This window comes from Macrobrachium nipponense, chromosome 3 (assembly GCF_015104395.2).
Source record: "Macrobrachium nipponense isolate FS-2020 chromosome 3, ASM1510439v2, whole genome shotgun sequence".
NCBI classification, from domain to species: Eukaryota; Metazoa; Arthropoda; class Malacostraca; order Decapoda; family Palaemonidae; genus Macrobrachium; species Macrobrachium nipponense.
Genome location: NC_087202.1, coordinates 146,493,134 through 146,512,639, shown reverse-complemented (window position 1 = coordinate 146,512,639; position 19,506 = coordinate 146,493,134). Strand labels below are relative to the sequence as shown.

The following is a 19,506-nucleotide window of genomic DNA, read 5'->3' as shown; positions in this document are numbered from 1 at the left end:
AATCGTGATTCACTAACCATCAGACTGGTTTTTTTTCTCTCTCTCTCTTTGCATGTTGTAAATTTAAAAGAGCTTCAACGCAATTGCAGTTTTGCAATTACGCAGACAAAGCAACACAGTATTTGCCATGAATACAGTGGTATAGTAGTACTATATAGTTTCCTTTCTTTAGTACTAGTATCGGTATTTCAATATTAGTAATAAAATAAAATAAAACTGCTGCCGTTTATTACCATGGCTTACTAAGGAAACTTTCCAAACATCTTAAACCTTTCAAATAAGATATTCGTATGAAGGGCTCAATCAGTCATTATATGCATATGTTACACGTTTTTTTTTTTTTATTTTGGGTTCATTTGATGTGTACAATGCATTTTATAGAAAGAAACTAATAATGATAATGGAGTAAAGAAGAGAGAGGGCAAGAAGGAGAGAAGCGTAGGACAGATGGGAAGAAGGTTTACGATAATACATACTAGGAAAGGTTTGGGGGAATGGCATGGGGGAGGGCTCCGCGTCTGAGGAAAGGCAAGAAGTTGGTCCTTTTCCTAAGAGTAAATGGCTTAATTAAGAAAATCTGTCAATTCAGTATTATTATTATTATTTATTATTATTATTATTATTTTTGCTCTATCACAGTCCTCCAATTCGACTGGGTGGTATTTATAGTGTGGGGTTCCGGGTTGCATCCTGCCTCCTTAGGAGTTCATCACTCTTCTTACTATGTGTGCCGTTTTCTAGGATCACACTCTTCTGCATGAGGCCCGGAGCTACTTCAGCCTCTAGTTTTTCTAGATTCCTTTTCAGGGATCTTGGGATCGTGCCCAGTGCTCCTATGATTATGGGTACGATTTCCACTGGCATATCCCCATATCCTTTCTTATTTCTATTTTCAGATCTTGATATTTTATCCTCCCTCTCTTTCTCTTCAACTCTGGTGTCCCATGGTATTGCTACATCAATGAGTGATACTTTCTTCTTGAATTTGTCAATCGACGTCACGTCTGGTCTGTTTGCACGTATCACCCTATCCGTTCTGATACCATAGTCAGAGGATCTTTGCCTGATCGTTTTCTATCACTCCCTCAGGTTGGTGATCGTACCACTTATTACTGCAAGGTAGCTGATGTTTCTTGCACAGGCTCCAGTGGAGGGCTTTTGCCACTGAATCATGCCTCTTTTTGTACTGGTTCTGTGCAAGTGCCGGGCATTCGCTTGCTATGTGGTTTATGGTTTCATTTTTCGTATTGCACTTCCTACATATGGAAAGAGATGTTATTTCCATCTATCGTTCTTTGAACATATCTGGTTCTTAGGGCCTGATCTTGTGCCGCTGTTATCATTCCTTCAGTTTCCTTCTTTAGCTCTCCCCTCTGTAGCCATTGCCATGTGTCATCGCTGGCTAGTTCTTTAGTCTGTCTCATGTATTGTCCGTGCATTGGTTTGTTGTGCCAGTCCTCTGTTCTGTCTGTCTTTCTCCTGTCTCTGTATACTTTCTGGGTCTTCGTCTACTTTTATTAGTCCTTCTTCCCATGCACTCTTTAGCCACTCGTCTTCACTGGTTTTCAGATATTGCCCCAGTGCTCTGTTTTCGATGTTGACGCAGTCCTCTATACTTAGTAGTCCTCTCCCTCCTTCCTTTCGTGTTATGTATAGTCTGTCCGTATTTGCTCTTGGGTGTAGTGCTTTGTGTATTGTCATATGTTTCCTGGTTTTCTGATCTATGCTGCAGAGTTCTGCCTTCGTCCATTCGACTATTAATAATAATAATAATAATAATAATATGCTTTATTTCGGCTCGGGGCCATATACATTGAATATACAAAATACAGACAGTAGCAAACACAATCTAAATACATGTGACATGATAAAATAGAAAAAGAAAATGAATAATCGGCACTTATCCACAAGGTAGCTGAGGTAGCATAAAAGCTAGTAATCATCATACTGGTATAACAGTCATAATATGGTGAGAAAAAAAAATATGCATTGAGAGTAATAACAGATGGTGCATATATTATATAACTCAAATTTTAACTAGAGACCTTAGGTGGTTACAGTAGTCCGGTCCAGAGGGCTTAATACATAAATTAAATGTAAATAAACTTTAACTTGATAGTAATCACAGTAATAATGAAAAATTAAAATATCAGCAATAAATGTAATAATGACAAAAACTGCAGATGACATCTTGCCAATACAGAGATTAAGTCCTTTAGGGGACAAAGGCCTCATTTTCCCATCTTTCCCACAATTTTGATTTTCTTCTTGCTTCACTCCTTAGGATGCTTTGTATGAGCGAGTTGCTGCTGTTTCTCACTCGGGTTACCAGACTGGACATTGTTCGCCTAACAATGATTTTTAAATTGTCCAGGTGGTTTTCTATGAACATCTGTGTGGCGGAGTGGTAGCGGGGAGTGTTTGTGAGGCGTCTCAGAATGTCATTGTGCACAACAGTGATGCGTCGCATGGTCTCTCGGGTATAGTTCGTCCAGAGGGAACACCCATAGATACTGTAGCAGTACGAGCGGAAGAGCCAAGCAAGTTTCACGTCTCGGTGACAGAAGGCAAACCTCCTTGCAATCATGTTGCCCGCTGCACATAGTTTGCGACGCTCTGTTCAATGTCTGCCGTATCTTTTAGGTCGTCGGTGATAATGTGACCCAAGTACGGAAATTCGTGCACAAATTCCAGCCGATGGCTTCCGAGGAAAATTTGAGGTTCTGCAATATGCTTAAGCGATCTCGGGAGCAGCGACATGCACTGGGTCTTGGTTTCGTTGTAGATTATATCAAATTCATCTGCATATTGGCGGCAAGTGTCGATGAGTCGTTGGAGACCTTGCACTGATGGGGAAATCAGAACCATATCGTCGGCGTAACAGAGGTTGTTTTTAGTTGTTTCATTGACAGTGCATCCGATTGGGAGCGAGTTCAGTTTGACGTTCAAGGCATCTGTGTACGTATTAAACAGGTATGGAGAGAGAATGCCCCCTTGCCGAAGCCCGTTTAGGGAGCCGAAGGTGTAAGATAATACGTTTCCCCATTTGACACAGAATTGCTGTGTGGAGAACCAGCAATGTAAAATGCCAATTAGATATAGGGTGTGCCCCTTTTATGCAGCTTCAGGAAGAGCTTCAGGTAGTTTACTCTGTCAAATGCTTTTCTCACAAAAAAAAAGAAAACAGGAGAGGCTGATGATAGGTAGTAGTTCAGCAATTCTTTCAGTATGTAGATGCAGGTGTCGGTTGAGTGGTTTGCTTTAAACCCGAACTGGTTGTCAGTGGTGTGTAGAAAGGGGAGAAGTCTCACTAGAAGAACAGACTCAAGTATCTTCGATGCGATCGTTGTGATTGCAATCGGCCGGTAGTTGCCAGGGTCAGCTACATCCTTTAGCTTGTTTTGATTAATGGTATCAAGTTAACTAAGAGAGTAGGGAGTCTGGAAGAAACCGATGAATTATGCACGCATTGAATAGGGCAGCTAGCAAAATGTAAATTATCGGATGGCAGAGTTTGAAGGCCTCTGCAGGAAGACCATCACAGCCGGGCGATTTATTATTAGGTAGGCTGTTTATGGCATCGCTGATGTTACCTGGCGTAAAACGGTCTGCAAAATGAAATTGAATGTTGTCAGTAAGGAGGTTATCTACATCCCTTCGGGAGTCTTGATCATTTATGCAATTCAGGATATTGTTGAAGTGATCGCCCCACATATTTGCAATAGCTTCGTCTCCGACTGCTTCCCCTACTCTCTGTGATAGCTTTTTAGTTTTGGGATTTAAAGACTGGATATCTTTCCAAAGACGAGGATAATCACCAGATTCTAAGTTTCTAAGACATTGTTGCATCGGCTCTTAGTTGTTTTTCATATAACCTGCAGTGCTTAAGAGCAAGTTTGAACTGCGCTCTCGCCTGTCTCATTAGCAATGCAGTGTGCCCTTCCCTGGGGCTACCATTTTGCCTCCACAGTAAAAACATTTCTCGTGAGTATGTATACAGATCTTTAACCAAGTCATTCCATCCAGGAATATTACGAGAATTACCTTGACGAAATCTGTAGGCAGTCCTGCCCGAAGCAAGCAAAGCGGAGATTATGTTCGAATAGAATTCATTCAGATCCCTCTTGTGGTGGTCATTTCTACAATTTGTGTTAGTACAAAGTAAGGCGTCTGCCGGTTGAACTATTGACCGCAACCTGGTTTCCGTGGTCGCTCTAAAGTATCTGGTTTTCTCTTGGTTTTTAAAATCCCAGTTTACCGCTGGTGGGCGATCAGTTAGGGGTTCACGGTAGGGAGGGATGGGGTCTGAATGACACCTGTAATGGGATGTGATCGTAGCCCGTTGCAAGGTCATAAGCGGATATTGCAGGTCATAATAGAATCATGAGTTGTGGGGATGTGATGCAGTGGTCCAGCCAGGAAGTTGTAATAGCGTCCGCTCTATTATGTACATATGAATAAGAGGAGGGAGGAGGCATAACATCGCTAATTTGGAGAGCATGATTTTGACAGAAGCGAGTAAGTCATTATAAAATTGTTTTGTGGGGTGTAATTAAGGTCCCCTATTATACAAATATGATCAGCTGGAGAATCATGAATAATACTGTGTAACTCCCTAGGATCATGCAGTAATGCTCAAAATTATTGTTATTTTCCCATGGCATATAAACATTGATAATTAGGATTTTAGAGTTCCCTATTGTCACTTGAATCCCCAGCAATCTGTCACTCCTGTAGGTCATCACCTTTATCGTATTGTCTAATGATTTGTGCCACCAGGGAAAAGAAAGTCCTCCTTTCGGGCGACCGGCTAGGATTTGGTCTGTAACTTGCATCGATGAAGTCGAGAAGGTTCTGAAGTCTTCATGAATTGAATCGCATATGGCAAGGTCATGTGGCCAGAGGAGCGTTCTTGCAATGCAATGATGCCTTTGAAATTTTTACAGAACATGTTTAGGAGAGGAATGTTCCGCTTGAGGCCAAAGATATTCCAAGAGATTATGTTTAATGTATCCATGGCTACTCACGAAGATGGGAGATGAATGCGCTGATCATTTGGGTGGATGGGGGGTTAGCCAGGGGGAGTGGGCAGTCACTCGCCGTGGGCGGTTGGCTGGCACTTGCGGTGGAAATGACCCTGGTTGGAGTGTCAGTAAGTTCCCCTGGGGTGGTTGATCCCGGATTAGTCTGTATCTTGAAACTAATATATTAGGACCGAAATTCTCGCCTTTAAGAACGTCGAGGTGTTTGAAATAGGCAGGTAATCCTGTAAGCCACTTTATGTTTAATCCTGCATGGGAGTTCGTGGGAGATGAGTGGGTCAGAGCCAGTGAGAAACTTGACTCTCTCCACTATGGCATCTAGCGTCACCGATGAGCGCAGATTGTGAATTACTATGTGACATCTCTTCTCATGTGTCGGGCGAGGTGAAACACGAATGTTGGGCTCCGGTCCGGCGGCCAAACGGGAGGTTCTTCTCTTCTTTCTGCTTGTTTGAATCTGCCAGCCGCCAGACCCCTCATGATCAGTTTTCATCTGCATCTACGATGGGGGGTGGGGGGGAGAGATAGGGTGGGGAGGATTACGAGGGCTAGTAATAATCACCGGAGATATCTCTTCCACCGGAGGTACTGGGGAGGGAGAAGCGGTTTGGGGGATCAACAGTCCCCTCGGAACGGGGCACTTCCGTGTTGCTGGGAGGCGAGGAAAAACTGGATGCTGCATTCCGTAGTAGTCTGGTGGCTATCAGTGGCGATTGTCTATCGATCCCTGCACTCCTTTGATCGCATCCCAGATCCGTGTGAGATTATTTGTTTCCACAGTTTTAAGACTGTCTAGGGATTCCTGTAGTCCTTTGATCACGTCCCAGATTCTTGATAATTTATCATTTGTCTCCTCAATTTTTTCTGAGTTTTTTCCAATTATATCTGAGAGAGATTTTGCTGTTTTGAAGGCATTTTCTGCCGTGTGGTACACCGCAGGTAGGCTTAGGTCAGCAGGGCCCTTTGGTGGCAGGTTGTAAGGGTCATCGGCGTAGATTTCCACCGAGCAGGTCCTTAGCCATTAGTGATATACGATATTTTTTTGTGAGAGGACAAGTTCTTCGCGGATCGCTCCTTGAGAATGCTCTCTGGTATCAGATCTTTGCATTTCGTATATGCAACGTTGATTTCCTCATCGGAGAAGGCATCACTGACAGATTGTATAGCGGACTCGACGTCGGAACGGTTCGATTGGTATTGTAGATAAAAAAGACAATTGTTCGCGAGTACGGAACTTGTGTGTGGGGCACAGGCACCGGTAGGTGCCAGGGTCACTTGCGCAACGGATGGAGGTTGGTCGGGTGACATTTTTGCGGTAAGGGGAGGGGTCAAGCACTAACACATACACTGCATTCTTTTACCCATTTCACAGGACCAATAGGCCTCGAGTAGCTGTGATTTGAAAGATTTCTAAGGCACTGATTGGAGCAGAGAGAATATTAGAATATCTGCCGTTGCACAACACTCTCCGGCTTACACGCCGGGTATTACGTGGAGACACTATTAACACATTGCTTACTATAAGAGGTATAATCACCAAGGGCGAAAAACCCTTCTTTTCTGTGAATAAGCGCGAGAGAGACCTCCAACACGTCCGCACCCCACACACACTATTCCTGCGCTGTATCTGATTACTGGCACTGCCCATGTGTTTATGGCTTTTATCATATTTCCGGCGTTGAGTTTTGACTTGAGTATTGCCTTGAGTCTCTGCATATATTCTTTCCTGATCGTGTCCTTCATCTCTTGGTGTTTTATATCTCCTCCTCCACTATTCCCAGGTATTTGTATCCTGTCTCATCTATGTGTTTGATGTTGCTCCATCTGGTAGCTTTTATCCCTTCAGTTCTCGTTACTTTGCCTTTTTGTATGTTGACTAAGGCACATTTTTCTATTCCAAACTCCATCCTGATGTCCCCAGATACAATCCTTACAGTCTGGATTAGGGTATCTATTTCCTTGATGCTCTTACCATACAGCTTGATGTCGTCCATGAACATCAGATGGTTGATTCTGTTGCCTCTTTTTCTTGATTTGGTACCCGGCATCCATCTTCTGTAGTACTTTTGTCATGGGAAATCATGGCTACTACGAAGAGTAGTGGGGACAGTGAGTCGCCCTGGAAGATCCCTCTCCTGATATTAACCTCTGCTAGTCTTATTCCAGAGCTTGTAAGTATTGTATTCCAGTTGCGCATTGTATTTTTGAGGAAGCTGATGGTGTTTTCCTCTGCCCCATATATTTTCAGGCATTCTATTAGCCATGTGTGTGGTATCATGTCGAAGGCTTTCTTATAGTCTATCCATGCCATGCTTAGGTTGGTTTTCCTTCTCCTACTGTTCTTCATTACCATTTTGTCTATCAGGAGCTGGTCTTTTGTGCCCCTACACTTCCTTCTGCAGCCTTTCTGTTGGTGGGGGATGGTGTTTGTCTCCTCTAGGTAATTGTATAGCCTTTCACTGATGATACCTGTGTAACTTCCACATTATTGGTAGGCAGGTGATAGGCCTGTAGTTACTGGCTATATTTTCCTTACTCTTGTCATTCTGTACTAAGGATGTACTTAATTCTTATGGTCATCCATTTGGGTGCATGGTGATTTGAGATACAATGCTGGAGTTGTTCTGCTATTCGTGGGTGTAGGTCCTTGAAGTTTTTGAGCCAGTATCCATGGACTTCATCGGGACCTGGTGCTTTCCAGTTTGGCATTTTCTTTAGTTGGTGTCTGACTGTGTCTGTCGTGATCTCTGTGAATCTTTGTTTTATTCTCCCTGTTTCTTCTTCCTTGACTTCCTGGAGCCATGTTGCATGTTTGTTGTGATACCGGATTGCTCCATATGTTTTCCCAGAGTCTCTTACTTGGTTCGGCTTCAGGAATTTCTGGGTGGTTGTCTTCCCTAGTTGGCTGTATAGTCTTTTCTGGTTGGTTCCGAATAGTTTGTTCTGTTGGTATCCTTATTCCTGTTCATGTACCGTTGGATCTTATGTGCTTTGGCCTTAAGCCTCTGTTTTACATCTTCTATTGTTGTTAGTCCCCTCTCTTGTACTTTGTATTTCTCGTTGAGTTCCTCCTTGTTTTCTTGCTTCTTAGCCTTTTTTCTGCCATCTCTTTCAGTTTACTCAAGTCAGATCTCATCACCATGATTTGCTTTTCCAGGCGCCTTTTTCCAAGGAGGTTGCTGTTTTGGTTTCTGTTGGGTTGGTTGTGCTGGTGGTGTTGGTTGTTCGAATCCCCATCAGTTTCTGCTACTAACCTTGCTCCTGCATATACCAAGTTATTTGTTTCTGTGATACTAGTGGTGTGTATTATGCCCATTATTTCATTGACCTCACTTGTTTTCTCCCTTAATTTCTTGGTGTTGTAGGCTTTCATGGAGGGGATCTTTGTTCTCTCTGTATCTGGCTCCATCCATTGTCTAATCTTTTCTACCCATTCCGTCCTCTCTGTAACTTCGTCGGTGTTTCTTCGTGTGTCGTTGTTTGATACCTCATCCTCCCTGTCGTCTTCTGTGGCATCGGTCTCTCGTTTCGTCTTCGTGCAATTCGTTGTCGTGTGACATTTCCCTTTCCAGTTTCTTATTATTATTATTATTATTATTATTAGTTATTATTAGTTATTATTATTATTCAGTACATGAAACCTATTAAAATTAATTTCAAATCAATGGTTCATATGGTGGGCTTGCTCCATTTCAATATGTTTCATACTGAATAATAATAATGATAATAAGTCAATGGTCCCTATGGTGGGCTTGCTCTAAGCTCCCAAAGAATTTGGCGTTCATTAGGAAGAGGTAAGAGGAGGTAAACAGAATTACAGAAAGAAGAGATCCCATTTATTAAGAAAGAAAAAAATTATAAATAGATGAAAACAAAAAATGAATTAAAATTCAAGAAGAATAGTATTAGATTAGTAATGCACTGCATTTTTGATTGAACTTCTTTAGTTCCAGTTTTTGAAATGACATATCTCCAGTAGATAACTTTTTCATGCCTGTTCCAGGGATGTTATGGTGCGGGAAACAATGCAATATCCGAGATCCACATTGTCATGGAATATTGTGGAGGCGGAGACCTGCACGCCAACATCAAACAGCAAAGGGCTTCGGGACAACACTTCCCTGAAAGACAAGTCATCGGGTGGTTTTTGGACGTCGTCAGGGCTGTTGAGGCAAGTCCCTATTCATATCGTACTGAAGGCATTAGTTAAGGTATTTTGCAACATCCTTACGACACCTAGTTGCAACTCATTTCATTCCTTTTACTGAATCTCCGTTCACATTTTCTTCTTCCATCTCACTTTCCACCTTCTTCTAACAGTGATTCTAGCGCAACTGCGAGGCTTTATTCCCATTACACCTTTGCCATCTCTTACTCATTTCAAGCTCTGAATGACCTTGCAGGTCATAGCGCTTGGCCTTCCTCCTTAATTCTGTATGATATTCTATTATACTATTCATGTAAGGTGTGCTGTCATATATAATATATATATATATATATATATATATATATATATATATATATATATATATATATATATAGATATATATATATATCAGTACTCCCAAGATTCTGATACATTTATTTTTTAATAATGACTTATATAGACAAGTGGAAGGCATGGCTATGGGGTTTCCTCTTGGTCCTACCTTTTCCAATATCTTTGTGCTCGCTGGAAGAGCGCTTTTTTAATGAGTGCCTTCTTTCCTTCCACGCTTTATTTTATAAGATATACGTTGACGACACCTTCACCCTTTTCAGGCGTAATTTTGACTGCGATTGTTTTTTGGAATTCGTTAATTCGTATCACCCAAATGGCTTTCAGTTTACCCTTGAAAGGGAAGTGAACGACCGTCTTCCGTTTTTAGATGTAAAAGTCTTTCGTGAAAAAACAGTTTAATGCTACCATTTTTAGGAAAGACATTTACAGGTTTGGGAACCAATTTTCATAGCTTTTGCTTTCATCATTTTAAATCTAACTCTATTTTTACTCTTGTATATAGAGCCGTCTCCCTTACTTCTAAGTGGCTTGTCTTTCATAAAGAAATTACCTTTCTTTTAACATATTTTACCGATCACTGCTTTCCCACCAAGCTCGTCAACAGAATTATTTGCAAGATTCTTAATAAAGATTATTGCGCTAACGGCAATGAAATAAATGTTCCAAAGCTTCCTTTTTATGCCTGATTTCCATATTTGCACGATGAGTTCTTTAGAGCAGAATTGACAAATATCGCATAAAAATACTTTGGTGCATTAAAGGTAAAACTTTTTGCTGTTAATCCACTCACAATTGGCTCCATGTTTAGATTTAAAGATCGGTTATGATCCCTCATGTTCTCTGGTATAGTGTACAAATATTCTTGTCCCAGATGTAATCTGGGAACTTACGTGGGTGGTTCTCAGAGGATGATGAGGTTTTGCTATCAAATCCCGAACAGTCCAGTATACGTGAACATAGTAAAAAATGTTACGTTCCCATTAAATATTTCGATTTTATTATTGAGGGTCATAACTCCAGCCCAAATGGATTATTGACCTTCGAGTCTTTTCATCAAACAGCTTGTTCTGCAGTGAACAACCAGTCCACCTCCACTCCCTTGTATCTTTCTTAGCCTATTCTTTTTGTATATATTCTTTTAGTTTTTGTTTATCTCTTGCCATGGTAGATCGACCCCTAGTGCTCCTCAAATATGTTTAACTTTGTATTTTACAAATGCTTAATTTTTTTCCCTTCTAATCTGAAGTTTTAAATAGCTTATGTGCTTTTAATTTCTTGAGTTTTGTCGATCGTTAGAGATTTATATTGGCCATTATTTATTATACAGACCCTGAGGATGCATTCAGCTGAATTCGAAACACGTCGGAATAAAATGTAATACTTCGCCATCTTTGTTCCTGCTCCTACTCCCTCTGCATTTTATCACTTGGCTGACTCGCCTGCTTTCTCCGTTCACACACATACACACGCACACAATATATATATATATATATATATTATATATATATATATATATATATATATATATATATATATATTTATATATATATATATATAATGCATGTTCTATTACAGCTTTAATATCGCTGTCTCCGTCTCGTCTCAATAACTCGAACACAAATTTAGCAATGTGTAAGTAAGCACCAGCCTTTTCCCCCATCAGTATCTGCACTCGAAGGACGTCATCCACAGGGACATCAAACCCCTGAATATCCTGAAACACGAAGAGGGAACCATCAAACTTGGGGATTTCGGACTCGCCAAGATAATTCGGTCCAAGAAAGATATCCAGGCTTCTGTTGTAGGAACCGTCATTTATGCAGTAAGTCAATTTCTGGTTTGCATGACGCAGTTTGGTGCTATTTTGGCTTATTTACGCGTCACTTACAAAGAGGTTCTAGTACTGAACATAGCGGAAACTCCTTGGGACGCTGTGTTTGGTACTAGTCCCTCGGGATCAAAGTGTTATGCACCCATTTCTATATTGGCTGGTCAACAAATTATATTAATAAACGATATCTTCGTGTAACCGTCCGCTTGACATTTACCATAAGGTGTTTAGTACTAGCAACTCTGTGGAAGTGACGCATAGATAACATGCCAAAGCGCCTGCAGTTTTTCCCGGCTGGCGGGTGGGTGGACGGTTGGGGCGTTCAGTTAGCCGATGGATAATTGACTGGAGGAACTGTGAGACTTTTCTGGTAAAAGAATAATCTCCGTTGCATTATCTAGTTCTTCTGCTGTCCTTGGCATGTGGTAGGAACCATAAAACTTATATTCTTAAACCTTTCCTATCATAGCCTCTCCACCCCTGTCTAGTCTAGAGATCTTGCCCGAGGGTAGCCTATACTTATCCATAGTACATAGATGGTGTTTCAAACGTCCTGGCTAGGAAAAGCAGAGAAGACGTTGATCGGTTATTGCACAGAACTAGACATTTGACGATAGACTTCTAGTCACTCAAGAGTTTTGAATAAATAAATAAGCTATTTGCGTCATTGATGAGATATCTTAGTTTGCAGATGAGACAAGTTTAGGAATCAAACACAATACTCCGAAGATATTAATTGCGGAAATAGATTTTCAGGGGCACGAATGACACAAGAATTTTGAAAGTATATGTGACGAAAGGTTTAATATATTTTTTGACTGAATATCGTACATATTTTCAATATTATACTAGCATGTACGTACTCTCGGAAAACAAGGCGAGAGTAAACTTATTTTTTTTATATCAGCTTACTATTTAATATGTGCAGCCACTGAATTGTTGGCAAAAATTATTTACATTAATGTTTGGCAAAAAGGAAATAGTTGTACCACAGCATAAACAGTTCTAGGATTACCTCCGGGGCGGGTGGTGGGGCATAAGGCGTGTTAGTTCCGTCAGTGCACCTTACTTGGTGTACTTTGGTCCCCTACTGCAGCCTTTTTCATTCCTTTCACTGCACCTCCGTTCACATTCTATTTCTCTCGTCTGACTTACCACCCTCTCCATTGTTTCGTTGTGCAACTGCGAGGTTTTCCTCCTGTTACATCTTTCAAACCACCTTACTGTGAATTTGTCTTTCTTCGCTGAATGACATCGTAGGTCATAGTGCACGGCCTTTGGCCTAAATTCCATAATCTGTTCTGTTGTAGCATTTCCTTTGATGATTTCTCCCTCAGAGTCCAGAACTTCATCTAAGGTCTGTGTGTGATGCTGGAGGGGATATGTGGTCGCTGGGGTGCACTCTCTACGAAATGTGCAAGTTAGAACCAGCCTTTAGGAATGCCTCCGAGATGCTGAGATTCATACAGAAGCGTGGAACTTTAGTAAGTACTCAGAGCCTTTGACAAAGTCCTTGATCACTAATCATTGAAACTCAGCCACGCCCCTCTTGAAGGAGATGTACACTGTTCCTTGCTTCCTTTTCTTAAAGATGGGCGAGGATAGACTGTCCTTGATGAGAAAATTGCACTGATCGGTGGAAAATCTAAGGTTGGTATTGCACTACAGCTGTGGTGTTATTATTATTATTATTATTTTTTTTTTTTTTTTGCTCTATCACAGTCCTCCAATTCGACTGGGTGGTATTTATAGTGTGGGGTTCCGGGTTGCATCCTGCCTCCTTAGGAGTCCATCACTCTTCTTACTATGTGTGCCGTTTCTAGGATCACACTCTTCTGCATGAGTCCTGGAGCTACTTCAGCCTCTAGTTTTTCTAGATTCCTTTTCAGGGATATTGGGATCGTGCCTAGTGCTCCTATGATTATGGGTACGATTTCCACTGGCATATCCCATATCCTTCTTATTTCTATTTTCAGATCTTGATACTTATCCATTTTTTCCCTCTCTTTCTCTTCAACTCTGGTGTCCCATGGTATTGCGACATCAATGAGTGATACTTTCTTCTTGACTTTGTCAATCAACGTCACGTCTGGTCTGTTTGCACGTATCACCCTATCCGTTCTGATACCATAGTCCCAGAGGATCTTTGCGTGATCGTTTTCTATCACTCCCTCAGGTTGGTGCTCGTACCACTTATTACTGCAAGGTAGCTGATGTTTCTTGCACAGGCTCCAGTGGAGGGCTTTTGCCACGGAATCATGCCTCTTTTTGTACTGGTTCTGTGCAAGTGCCGGGCATTCGCTTGCTATGTGGTTTATGGTTTCATTTTTCGTATTGCACTTCCTACATATGGGAGAGATGTTATTTCCGTCTATCATACTTTGAACATATCTGGTTCTTAGGGCCTGATCTTGTGCCGCTGTTATCATTCCTTCAGTTTCCTTCTTTAGCTCTCCCCTCTGTAGCCATTGCCAATTGTCATCGCTGGCTAGTTCTTTAGTCTGTCTCATGTATTGTCCGTGCATTGGTTTATTGTGCCAGTCCTCTGTTCTTTCTGTCTTTCTCCTGTCTCTGTATATTTCTGGGTCTTCGTCTACTTTTTATTATTCCCTTCTTCCCATGCACTTTCTTTAGCCACTCGTCTTCACTGGTTTTCAGATATTGCCCCAGTGCTCTGTTTTCGATGTTGACGCAGTCCTCTATACTTAGTAGTCCTCTCCCTCCTTCCTTTCGTGTTATGTATAGTCTGTCCGTATTTGCTCTTGGGTGTAGTGCTTTGTGTATTGTCATTTGTTTTCCTGGTTTTCTGATCTATGCTGCGAAGTTCTGCCATCGTCCATTCCACTATTCCTGCACTGTATCTGATTACTGGCACTGCCCATGTGTTTATGGCTTTTATCATATTTCCGGCGTTGAGTTTTGACTTGAGTATCGCCTTGAGTCTCTGCATATATTCTTTCCTGATCGTGTCCTTCATCTCTTGGTGTTTTATATCTCCTCCTTCCATTATTCCCAGGTATTTGTATCCTGTCTCATCTATGTGTTTGATGTTGTTCCCATCTGGTAGCTTTATCCCTTCAGTTCTCGTTACTTTGCCTTTTTGTATGTTGACTAAGGCACATTTTTTCTATTCCAAACTCCATCCTGATGTCCCCAGATACAATCCTTACAGTCTGGATTAGGGTATCTATTTCCTTGATGCTCTTACCATACAGCTTGATGTCGTCCATGAACATCAGATGGTTGATTTTGTTGCCTCTTTTCTTGAGTTGGTACCCGGCATCCATCTTCTGTAGTACTTTTGTCATGGGAATCATGGCTACTACGAAGAGTAGTGGGACAGTGAGTCGCCCTGGAAGATCCTCTCCTGATATTAACCTCTGCTAGTCTTATTCCAGAGCTTGTAAGTAGTTGTATTCCAGTTGCGCATTGTATTTTTGAGGAAGCTGATGGTATTTTCCTCTGCCCCATATATTTTCAGGCATTCTATTAGCCATGTGTGTGGTATCATGTCGAAGGCTTTCTTATAGTCTATCCATGCCATGCTTAGGTTGGTTTTCCTTCTCCTACTGTTCTTCATTACCATTTTGTCTATCAGGAGCTGGTCTTTTGTGCCCCTACACTTCCTTCTGCAGCCTTTCTGTTGGTGGGGGATGGTGTTTGTCTCCTCTAGTAGTTGTATAGCCTTTCACTGATGATACCTGTTAGTAACTTCCACATTATTGGTAGGCAGGTGATAGGCCTGTAGTTACGGCTATATTTCCCTTACTCTTGTCTTTTTTGTACTAAGGATGTTCTTCCTGTGGTCATCCATTTGGGTGCATGGTGATTTGAGATACAATGCTGGAGTTGTTCTGCTATTCGTGGGTGTAGGGCCTTGAAGTTTTTGAGCCAGTATCCATGGACTTCATCGGGACCTGGGGCTTTCCAGTTTGGCATTTTCTTTAGTTGGTGTCTGACTGTGTCTGTCGTGATCTCTGTGAATCTTTGTTTTATTCTCCCTGTTTCTTCTTCCTTGACTTCCTGGAGCCATGTTGCATGTTTGTTGTGTGATACCGGATTGCTCCATATGTTTTCCCAGAGTCTCTTACTTGGTTCGGCTTCAGGAATTTCTGGGTGGTTGTCTTGCCCCTCTTAGTTGGCTGTATAGTCTTTTCTGGTTGGTTCCGAATAGTTTTTTCTGTTGGTATCCCTTATTCCTGTTCATGTACCGTTGGATCTTGTGTGCTTTGGCCTTAAGCCTCTGTTTTACATCTTCTATTGTGTTGGTTTTATGTCCCCTCTCTTGTACTTTGTATTTCTCGTTGAGTTCCTCCCTTGTTTTCTTGCTTCTTAGCCTTTTTTCTGCCATCTCTTTCAGTTTACTCAAGTCAGATCTCATCACCATGATTTGCTTTTCCAGGCGCCTTTTCCAAGGAGGTTGCTGTTTTGGTTTCTGTTGGTTGGTGTGCTGGTGGTGTTGTGGTTCGAATCAACCCCCATCAGTTCTGCTACTAATTTTTGCTCCTGCATATGTCAAGTTATTTGTTTCTGTGATACTGGTGGTGTGTATTAGGCCCATTATTTCATTGACCTCACTTGTTTTCTCCCTTAATTTCTTGGTGTTGTAGGCTTTCATGGAGGGGATCTTTGTTCTCTCTGTGTCTGGCTCCATCCATTGTCTAATCTTTTCTACCCATTCCGTCCTCTCTGTTACTTCGTCGGTGTTTCTTCGTGTGTCGTTGTTTGATACCTCATCCTCCCTGTCGTCTTCTGTGGCATCGTCTCTCATTTCGTCTTCGTGTAATTCGTTGTCGTGTGACATTTCCCTTTCCAGTTCTTCTCTTTCTGTTGGGGAGAGCCAGTTCTTTTTCTTTATGTTCCTTACTTGGTCTGCCAGTCTCTGCTCTGTTTGGGGGGTGTTATTCCTCTCATTCCAGATGTTGACCAATCTTCTTCTATATCCTCTCTCCGTCGGGTTGCTTCTGATGTAGCATCTCCATATTTCCTTATTTTCTTCTCTTGTCCATTTCTTCCTTTTTGCTTCTGTAGCTCCAATCTCAGGCTGTTGATTACTTTCATTGTGGTGATCAGTTGCTGGATGACGACCTCCAAGTACCTGACCGTCTTCCCCTACAATTGGGTTGAATACCTGGTTGCCGGACGAAGCTCCTCTGTTGCCAGAGGTTCCATTTACGTCGTTGTCGTTTATTCCTTCATTTCTTTCCATCATTGCTGAGTTTTGCTATTTAACCCATAGCTGGACCCTACCCCATCAGGGATAGGTACTCATTTACAGCTAAGTAGACTGAGGAAATTATGGTAAAGATCCTTTCCCAAGGAATCAACGCCGAGGGGAGCGGTCACCCATCCAACGACTGACCAGCCCCAATGTTGCTTAACTTGACTTAAGTCTATTGACGACCTAACCCACTCTTAATATTATTATTATTATTATTATTATTATTATTATTATTATTATTATTATTATTATTATTATTATTATTATTCCGAAGATGAACCCTATTCATATGGAACAAACCAAAGGGGCCATTGACTTGAGATTCAAGCTTCTAAAAATATGGGGCTCATCAGGATGAAGTAAGGGGTACATAACTTTAAGCGAAAACTGATCTCACACAGTAACCGGTTTAATTTTCATCTTTAATTATTCTAACCTAAGCAATGAGAATAAGTCTTTGAGACGCATCTGCACCTTCAGGCTGGAATATGCAATCAAGGTCAGGGAAGGAACTTGTTTTAAACTCCCAGTTTCCATTGTTGTCTAATATGCAATGAAGCCCGGTTAAAGAAATGAACTGGAAAGGTTCCAACGAAGGCACAGGTGTTATATTCACGATAACAGTAAGCACAAACACAACACAAAGGTAGGTGGCCCATAGGGGGTTAGTGCCGTCAGTAGAACTCAGCAGTGCGCTGTAGGTACTAATGTTCTTTGCAGCGTCCCTTCGGCCCCTCGCTGCAACCGCTTTCATTCCTTTTGACTGTACTTCCACTCATATTCTTTTACTTTCCGCCCTCTTTTGATATTGTTTCATAGTGCAAATACGAGGTTTTCCTCCTGTTACACTTTTCAAATCTTCCCACTGTTTCCCCTCTCATCGCTGAATGACCTCATAGATCCCGAAAAAAAACTTGCAGTTTATAAATTCATGTGTAATTACAGAGACCGCTGCCCAGTTCATACTCGGGCAAGATAAATTACCTCATCAACGCTCTCCTCCAAGCCTACCCAAACGATCGTCCTACTGCCGCAAGAGTCAAGAAAATCCTCGAGAATCCTTCAGCGGGATCTTGCCACCCGAGAATGGTTCCCCCTGAAGCAAAGAGACAGGTTCTGGAGTCCCCCTGTGGCAAAAGGCGCGTCGGCAATGTTCTCAATGAAGGTCAAATCCTTCGAAGAAGTTCTGGTCACACACTGTCGCCTCAGGAAGTCGGAAAGCGGCTGATGGTGATCATGGGGTCTCCGTTGCCACCTGGTCAGACTATTGATATTCAATGGTACGGAAATTGACGGCTCAGGCCGATGCAAGGTGTCTGAAAATGTGGAATTGTTTATTTTAACTGATGTGACGTTCTAATTTAATTTGAAGGCGTGCTTTTAGTGAAATATTATTAGAACATAATTTATGCGATACTTTTAAGTTTTGAACTGAAACCATATCACTCCCGTATTAACAATAGAGCTTGTATTCAAGTTGATTGATGTAGGCTTGATTATGTAAAACAAAAACTGCCAGTTTCAGGTGTAACTGTTGTCTATGAGGGGAACTGGAGTAAATGTTTCATTACATTCTTTTTATTAATACTTTTAAGGCATCATGAATAAATTAAATCTGACAATTATTCAGCATTTACTTCATGGCTAGAATCCTTTTAAAATCAAATGGATAATTACAGTTGGGTTTTTATTTGATAACAAAGCAATACACTAAACTGATATCTTGTAAACCCTACCCACGAGACTTTATGGATTAGCGAGGATATCAGTTAAGTCGCAAGGCTTAATAACCACTGGTTCCATGCAACGTAAAAACACCATACAAACAAACTCAAGGCTACGTAGTATAACCCAAGATAATGTTTGTAAAGTAATCTTTGAAGTCATTTGCATTTCAAGTTAAATTTGTGTATCTAATCGTATTCGTATATTCTCTTCGAGAACAAATATCTATTCAACCTACAGTAAATGTTGAAGACTGGGCGAAGACAACGAAAACTCTTAAATTGCTACTTCATTCGGGTTCATTTTCGCCCCAGTGACTCGCTTCCTCCTGCGCATGCGCCAAGTAGCAGGAATTCAGTTCATGTTCGTTATTCTCGCAACCAGTGATGGACAACTTTCATGCACGGAAAATGAAAGCGGCTGTTCAATATCTGTCGTCAGTGGACAGGAATATTAAAAAAAAAAGTTGAAAATATTACCCTTTAGAGTGGCTGGGTCATGCAGTTTTGTTAAATGTTATTTTTATGACTGGAAATTTTTCCGTTTTTAACTATTGCTATCGTGCTTAGCCATTTGAACCAGAAACCAGCAAATGTAAATAGACATGACGTTTGAGATGGTGACCCTACATTCGAAATGAATGACTTTGAAGTCTATAGGAAAAATGTTAGGAGGACATTGGTGCATTTAGGTGCTTTCGTTTGCGACACGGCATCTGAAGGCTTCGAAAAGGTATCAGTGTAACAACCATTTAAGAATTTTAGTCTCGTTCCTTGCTCAAATTTCGTTACAAAAAAATTGTGGATTTAGCAAGAACGGAATAGGAACACCATACTTGCTAGAAACTGTATAAAAAATAAAATTAAAGTTACATGGTGGAGCGTTTCTTACACATGCACACTCAGACTCACATGCTCACACTCTCAAACACACACACACACACACACACACACACACTCACTCACACTCACACAGGCATACACTTATGCATACACTCATGCTGTCCGTACAATTCTGAATATGCATGCGTGCCTATTCCCAGATTAGAGTTAAATAATAATAATACGTAGAGAGAAAGAGAGTCTGCTGCTTCTTAAGGACACAGAATAAATAAAATTAGCAACGCCTCGGCTCTTTCAAAGTGGATTACCCGAAACTCAATTTACTGACCTTTCGTAAATTCCAG

At 41.3% G+C, this 19,506-nt stretch overlaps 1 protein-coding gene across 1 annotated transcript in view; it reads left to right on the top strand.

Moving 5' to 3' along the window:
* LOC135222556 (uncharacterized) overlaps positions 1–18,188 on the top strand; it is a 105,427-nt gene extending 87,239 nt beyond the window's left edge. The window contains exons 6-8 of the mRNA XM_064260642.1: positions 11,207–11,365; positions 12,712–12,858; positions 17,541–18,188. Of these exons, the coding sequence (XP_064116712.1) occupies positions 11,207–11,365; positions 12,712–12,858; positions 17,541–17,888 (654 nt within the window). The 3' untranslated portion in view covers positions 17,889–18,188. The remainder of the gene's footprint in view (positions 1–11,206; positions 11,366–12,711; positions 12,859–17,540) is intronic.
* The last annotated feature ends 1,318 nt before the right edge of the window (positions 18,189–19,506 follow it).